The sequence below is a fragment of the Eucyclogobius newberryi genome, unplaced genomic scaffold (genome assembly GCF_026437365.1).
Source record: "Eucyclogobius newberryi isolate DKJ021-1_F unplaced genomic scaffold, fEucNew1.0.hap1 SCAF_11, whole genome shotgun sequence".
Taxonomy (NCBI): Eukaryota; Metazoa; Chordata; class Actinopteri; order Gobiiformes; family Gobiidae; genus Eucyclogobius; species Eucyclogobius newberryi.
The window spans coordinates 21,718,668-21,726,753 of NW_027315735.1; the positions used below are offsets into that span (position 1 = coordinate 21,718,668).

An 8,086-nucleotide genomic window follows, 5' to 3' on the forward strand; every position below is an offset into this window, starting at 1 on the left:
GGGACTCGTGATTCTCCTTCCGACCATAACTAAACTGAAAACTATGTATTTAATCTAATTTAGTTAGTTTGCGTAAACTGTCTGAGTCGTATAGTGAGTGCTGATAGATGACTAAAGAGCCACTTCAAATAAACACTAACGTAAAACGAACAAATGAATGGTCTGTTTATAAGACTATTTAAAGGTGCACTATGTTTCCTTTAGCAACCCGCTTGTCTCCATGGAGATGTTACCCATAATTATTATAATTAATAACATTAATAAACCTTTCAATCTTGCACTTATTCAGGATTGGATTGGATGTTATTATTTTTACTGTTTAAAATTACCCATAAAAACATGTATCTTTACTGTGAGCAGGCTCGCCTCTCCACAGATCTGACATGTAATATGGCCTGGTGCCATCGACGGCTTGTCTCCATGGAGATAAACATGTTTAAAAGTTATGCAATAAAGTGAAATATGTTCTGTCCCTGTAAAGATATTATCAAAGCAGCTCTAAGGGTCTGATTTCAATTATGAAGCATTTTATGCACTACAAACCAGGGGGTGAGGCTGGTGTGCATGCTAATTATTGTTAGCAATGGTGTGATGGCAAAACTCCGCTCTGGCCTCTGAAAGTTGTGAAAAGTGCTTACAGACTCATCACAGTGAATAATAAGGATGCTAGGAATGCGTTCTGAAAGTGAAGATACAGGTACATTTCTACAGCCTTTATCGGACCCTTTGGTTCTGCTGATATGGAAGAAGATGGTGGACTATTTAATACAGGGCCGCTAACTGGGACCTGCCCATGTCATCCAGGCTGTGTCTGCTGGGGACAGACTTGAAGTACCCGAACAAACCTGTGTTCATAAGCACTGGACTGGTCACATGTGCTAGGCTCATTGAAAATATGGAAGAAATCCAATCCATCAAGTTTAACTTCCTGTTATTTGTCACATTTTGAGGACTTTTTCCTCATTCAAACTAGATTTAATATTATTTTTTAGTTTTAACTGTTCATTGACATGGCCCATTGCTCCCCATAGATATTGCTACACTGAGGATGTGGAAGGAGAGGATGACGTAGAGCAGTGCGTGTAGAAATATGTTGGGACAAGTGAATGAGAGGGATGAGGACTGAACAGGATAGTTTTGGTTTGTGTTTAAATGTTTGGTTATTATTATTGTGTATGCCTTTGGTTGGTAGATCCTCCCCCAGAAAAGTTAGGCCTACATAGTGCACCTTTACCATGTTATGGTCCACTAGTCAGTGATTAGTTTTATTATTATATTATTAGTATTTTTATTTTAGTCAAAAGTCAAAGAATTGACAATATCATGCTAATAAAGAGTGAAATATGGTAATGTAGGGCTTCTAGATTGAGAATATTTACAAACAATGTGAATCATTGATGAAAATCAGAAATTAATGTATTATTTTTTTGACATTTGATTTAATAATGCCTCTGTCAAAAAGGTCTTTATGTATATGTACACTCCAGCAAGTGATAAGATGATCCAAATACAAATAACATTAGGCTAGAAAAAAGTTTAATTTGGAAACACAAATTAAGTATACTAATTTTTACAAAATCGCTTACACCTAAATAGTAAAAAAACAAAAAAAACAATGCTTATTACATCAACGCTCAATGAAAACTCAAAGTTTTGCTGTGGTTGAAACTATGCGCTCCAGTAGTATAATCTGCAAAATGTTGGGGTACAAAACTCGTGGACAGACCCTGTATTTTCCCAGAGAGTTCAGCGTTGCCCGTAGTGACAATGTCAGTAAGTCGACTGTTTGACAGCAAGCACAGTGTGGTGGAACCGCAGGAAATGCCTCTGTATCATCCTCTCTTTCACTTCCTTTTCTGAATTTGAACACAAACTTGAGCTGATTATCGTGGGAATAAAAGGCAAGAGAAATCATCATCTATTTACAGACATTTTAAGCTTAGCTAAACGTGCCAGTTATACATTTGCAACACCCATTTTTAATTGCAATAGTGGTTAGAGTAAAGAAAACAACAGAAATAGTATTTTAGTTTGATGAAAGAACACAAGTTTAAGGCAACAGAATTAAGAAATGGGTCAAACATCAGTTCTAAAATTCCTCAAGAGACAAAGTTTGCCTGTGTCATCATCATTGTTCCTGTCTGATGCCAGTAAGACACAAGTGAGAACATAGTGTTTTGTACAGGGCCGTTGCATATTGACCTCTCTGATGTATAAGTGTGTAACATTCCAGCCTTACGGCATGTGCCAGTTGACTCATCTCACAGAGCAGAGAACTTTTGCACTATGTTGTGACTGGTGCAGTTTCTGTCCTCAAAGCTTTCTCTCCCATCCCCCTTTCCTCTCACAATAACCTGCCTATTTCCACACACCTGAGTAGAACAGTATGGCCAGTGTGTATTAGTACAGTGGATATGTGGGCAGAATGGCAGATAGTGAGAGTGAAATATTAGATAACATTTTCTTTGTCTGACCTGTCCCTTATAAAAATAGAAACGGCAAAAGGAAATAAAAACGGACAGAAAAACAATAGAAAATTCAAGATCTTGAGTTTAAGAAGACTAACTGAATCTTTTTTTTAATCGAATAGCACACGGCAAAAGTAATAAAGCCAATATCAAAACATGCCAAGTTAAACATATAAAGTTTAAAAAATAGATCTAAATTTTATCCCATTTGTTTTATTATATTAACTGTAACTTCTGCCAAAAACAACTGACAACTTGATATCAAATTGAAATTAAATGTAATGATTTCTGTCTAAAATAAAAATATAACCTATATTTAAGTACATCAAATGGGTATGGAAAAAAGCGACATACCGTAAGTGTTGCCATAGGCTACTGTTTAACATAAATTCTCAAAATGAAAGAGGAGGTGGTATATAAAACTGATTGCGTAATGTCACAACAGTGTTTTAAGATATGCTTAGTAAACACACGTTTCACAACAAACCACCTCTGACACACCGTTCTCAAGTTCAAGGAAGAAACAAGTCAAATGTCCGTCACCAAACTTTTGTGGCTCATCTCATCATTCCTTTCTCATTACATGGGACAACACCGACCTAAACCACACCCCGAATCAAAAGGAGTTTCCAAAGTGAAAAAAAAAAAAAAAGAGGACTTTATTTTTAGAGAAAAGTCCAGTTTTCATAATAAGGTCAGAAATAAAATGGTGAAAAGATACCAATCTCTGCTTTTATTCCTGGCAGTGTTTTGTTTTCACAGTGTGGAAATTTACTGGACTTCAGATTTCTATACAGTGATTAACCTTTATGGCCTGCCTTAACTCTCGCCGCATTGAACACTATGTACCTATGGCCAATAAAAACAAGACTGAACGTTTATGGCCCTAGTGGCAGATATTTACCTGTTATCTTGTTATTTGTGAACTCTCAGGTGAAGAGGCAAAATAGAAATCTAATTAAACACATGAATCATCATGGAAAATTTGGCAGATTCCTGGATTCCCGTTGGCTGGCTGCAAAACAAAGCCATGTTTTCTTGGGGTTCAGATTGCCAACATACCACACAGCTCTACATAGTTTGGCAAATGCATCATACATTAAAAAAGTATCTTGTTTGCTACAATGGAAATCATTGAATAAGTGAGTGGAACATTTTGATATAAATAATATACTAGTGTCAGTTTAAGCTGCTGTCAGCCAGGGCCCACCCATGGTTGTTGTTGCTGTACATGCTCTGCACAAACACATAACGTGGTTAGATTCTGACACTGATCCACAACACCACACGCGCTCTAAAAAGTCTCAAGATAACTGTATTCACAAACCACATAAACATTACGTGCGCTGCAGCTCTGCAGAGACGTCCCGCTCGGCACGTCCTGTTTCAGGGGCCCCTCCGCTGTGCGTGATGACGTCGGCTGGCACTTGGCCAACAGGGGCGGGCCTGTGACGTCAGCACTGCCTCATTCGCCAAAGGATATAAAAGCGGCCGTGAGGGAGTCAAGAGTGAAGAGCCACTCGCAATTAAACTGACAACACAAAACTTCATCAAGAAAACTTAAGAAGCAAAGGAATAACTCTTTTACACTTTTTTGTTTAGTATTTTAACTCATCCACTTGGAACAAGGGACTCCCGCCTGACTTATCCGAGGAACCTCTCCGACTTGTCCCGCTTTATGTATTTGGATTTATTGTTCCAGTCCCGCCGTCCTACTATGGTCATAATGGAGGTCCCGACCATCGACTGTGCGTCCCTCCACGCGCTCCTGGAGGACGACGTCCCGAGCTGCCTTGTGCTCGACTGCCGCTCATTTCTGTCTTTCAACTCGTCCCACATCGCGGACTCCTGTAATGTCCGCTTCAGCACCATCGTGCGGAGGAGGGCGAGAGGAGGCCTGGGACTCGAGCACATCGTCCCAAACGAGGACACGAGAATCCGGCTTCTGTCCGGAGACTTCCAGTCTGTGGTGCTGCTGGACGACAGGAGTTTGGACTTAAGCCAAGCCAAGAAGGACGGGACCCTCATGGTGGCTGTTACAGCTCTGTGCCGGGACCCCTGTGGAGCCCGTGTCTTTATTCTGAAAGGTAAGGAGTGCAAACAAATGTAGTTTCACTTTAAAAGTGCGTAAACCCACAGAGCAGTGCCCTTTGTGCACCTCAGCTGTCATCACAGCAGCAGCTGCTGAGGGTGTAAACAATGTTCTGAAATAGCCCCAGAAGCAGTTGTCGTTTATTTTGAGTCCTGCGTTTAAATGTTGGCGTGCCTCTGCTGCCATCTGACCTCTGTATTATTCTTAACTTTTACAGGTGGATTTGATGCCTTTTCCACGGAGTGTCCAGAGATGTGCACCAAACCCACCCCTCCACAGGGGCTCTGCCTGCCCCTCAGCTCCAGCCACCCAGAGAGTGCAGGGCCAGACTGTAGTCCGTGTAATACCCCCCTTTACGACCAGGTTTGTGTCTTATTTGTCTTTTTATAGGCTTATTGAATTTTCATGTAGGCCTAAGATTTGTGGAAGTGTTTTTTTTATTGTGCTTTTCCACTAATGATCTTTTGTTTAATTTATTTTATGTAGGGTGGTCCTGTGGAAATCCTGTCCTTCTTGTACCTTGGTAGTGCCTACCACGCTTCCAGAAAAGACATGCTGGATATGCTGGGAATCACTGCTCTTATCAATGTTTCTGCCAACTGCCCAAACCACTTTGAAGACTCCTTTGAGTACAAAAGCATCCCTGTGGAGGATAACCACAAAGCCGATATCAGCTCCTGGTTCAACGAGGCCATAGAGTTTATTGGTAAGTGTTTATAGCTGCCGTTTTTGCTCACTCTACAAATGCCAAAATGTGAGAGGTCTCTCCCAACTGTCACCTCAGAGTCTGTTAGAGCACAGACAACTATCCCCTCCCCCTTCTTCCTTATTTACTTCCAGGTTTAAATTTAAAAGTTCCCTCCAAAACTGGCCAGCTGGCTTGGCACAGGCCCCTCTATTACAATAGCCATTACATCATCATTCCTCAAAAAGAGAAGCCCCTTTTTCATTGTGTGGCCGAGTCTCCAAGCGGGTTCTGTTGTGGGCTGGCTGGTGGGTTTGAAAAGCCCCTCCACACACGGCTCTTTGTTCCCTTGGAACAAAAGGCAATTTCTCCTCAGTCACGACCGGCCTTCCTCCAGATCAATACCCCCAGTGGGGGTCTGTTCCCCTCTTTTGTCTGTATTCAGGGGTACTCCTCAGGGAATTGGCTTCCATCTCCCGCCATGCGCCCCTATTAACACTGTTCCTGCCTCATGATGGGCCTTCTTGAATATAAATAGGAACTGGATGTGTAACAATTAAATCGTTTTTTGCCTTCCTGTAACAGCCGTTTGTTTATGTTCCCTCATAAATATGTACAGTCGACCTAATCCTGTGTTGTTTCCCCACAGACTCTGTCAGAAATAAGGGAGGACGTGTCTTTGTGCACTGTCAGGCTGGCATCTCCCGCTCCGCCACCATCTGTCTGGCCTACCTGATGCGCACCAACCGCGTGAAGTTGGATGAGGCTTTTGAGTTTGTCAAACAGCGGCGCAGCATTATCTCCCCAAACTTCAGCTTCATGGGTCAACTCCTTCAGTTTGAGTCCCAGGTCCTGGCCACCTCCAGCTGCTCCTCGCAAGCAGGAAGCCCAGCCCTCGGCAACACCAGCACCGTCTTCAACTTCCCCGTATCCATCCCTGTGCATTCGTCAGCGGGACAGCGCTCCTTCCTTCATAGCCCCATCACCACCTCCCCCAGCTGCTGAGACAAACAGACTTTTATTACGGACTCACAAATTAACTGCTTTGAACAACTGTTTGGTCAAACTGTTTATCACTAAATAGTTTGAGAGCAGTTCATTGACTGGCCAAAGCTTTTGGCTGTACACAGGCCTTAATATTTCATTGAATACTTGATGGCTTCCATCAGGCAGTATTCTGTTTAACCCATGTAACAATGTGTGAGTAATACTTCACAGTTGTAACGACAAAAGAAATGGCTGAAAGTAAATTGTTACATTTGCCTTAAGATAATCATTTCTAATCATCCAAACTTGTCTCAGGAATATTAGTTTAAATGGTCACATATTCGACCTTGCTGGTAGAAGTGGCACACAGATCTTTTACACAGCCTGGACAATTGAAGTAACTTTTTGATGAACAATGAATGTATCCCCATGTTTTTGTTGTTGTGGCACTTGAATCTAAGGTCAACGCTCTCCCATTACTGACACACGCCTTTGAAATCATGTACCCTAGCCAAGCTAAAACTGACATGTTGAAGAAACTGACCAATGAATACCTCATGTTTGTACTGTGTACTACAGCGCTGACACAGAAGAACCCCAGAAAGTCTGAAATGGGTTTGAGATGCCAGAAGTGACAGTAAACTAACATATTTATTTAACTAAAGTAATATATTTCTTGATATATATTTTTACATGTTTGCAGAATGTTGTTTTTTATACTGTTGAATAAATCATTCATCTTTTGTACTGAAAATGCAACCAAATTGTTTTCTTGTTGTACATTTGAAAAACATCTAAACATGGCATTATAGCAAACACAAAACGCACTATATCTAACTGTTATCTATTTGAATTCTCTCATTGGCCAGTCCATATGCAAAGGAATCTTATGAATCGCTTGAACCAAAAACTTCAGCCCCGCCACGTTCTCATGTCATTGTGCAAGTCCTGGGAAGCAGCAGGAGGTCGACGCATCACCATAAGCAGACCTCCTCCCCTCCGCGGCCACAATGGCAACAGCTGCAAGGCGTTTGGGAAAAGTGTGACCACTAAAGGGCTCTGAAGAGGTCCGGCCTTGTGTCCCGTGCCACACACACCAATGGGAGGTGGAGACGGGGACCGGGCCGTGAAAGGGAAAGGAATATGTTTGGGTTGCAGATTAGCCAAAGTACAGCCACTGTGACCCTCAGAAGTGTGAGAAAAAAACCTAATGGGTCCTAAAGGTTTTAAACGGAACTCAAAATTGAAAAAAACATTGATAATACAGTTCCTCAGTCAGTCATAGAAAGAAGCCATATGGCCAAAACAAGATGGAAAAAGAATCTTGTCTAAAACCCACTAGTTATTAATTGACTAACTGCTAACACTTAAAAGTAATGTTCCTTAGTTAAATACTAAGTTATTTGTTTACAAGCACTTATAAGGCATTTACTAGCAACATAGCAACTTGGTTATTGAAAACTGTTTAAAAAGAAGCTTAGGAATGCTTAGAAAAACATTTTAACATAGTTTATTAACACACACATTTATTATTTACATGTATGAAGTATTATAAATGATAATAGACAACTGCTAGGAAGTGCTTGCAAGCAAACAACTAAATCAAATCAAATCAATTTATTTTTGTAAGGCCCAAAATCACAACAACAGTTGCCTCTGAGGGCCACAGGGAGAAATGAATCAACAATGTCTGTGGTGGCGATGGAGTCAGACAATGTCTGTGGTGCTACTGCTTATCAAGGCCTTATAAATAGTTGACTGAAGAACCTTGTTTAAAAGTGTTACCAAATATTTGAGAACACCTTTATTTTGTTAGATGAATGTTTTAATTTGGTTCTGCTTGGCTCGTGAATC

The 8,086-nt window shown here is 41.0% G+C and overlaps 1 protein-coding gene across 1 annotated transcript; it reads left to right on the top strand.

Moving 5' to 3' along the window:
- The first annotated feature begins 4,001 nt into the window (after nucleotides 1–4,001).
- On the top strand, nucleotides 4,002–6,986 carry dusp1 (dual specificity phosphatase 1). Its single transcript, XM_072438071.1, has 4 exons — nucleotides 4,002–4,555; nucleotides 4,778–4,923; nucleotides 5,047–5,266; nucleotides 5,895–6,986. Exons 1-4 carry the CDS (start codon nucleotides 4,147–4,149, stop codon nucleotides 6,248–6,250), a joined length of 1,131 nt encoding a protein of 376 aa, XP_072294172.1. The 5' UTR covers nucleotides 4,002–4,146; the 3' UTR covers nucleotides 6,251–6,986.
- Nucleotides 6,987–8,086: the final 1,100 nt, after the last annotated feature.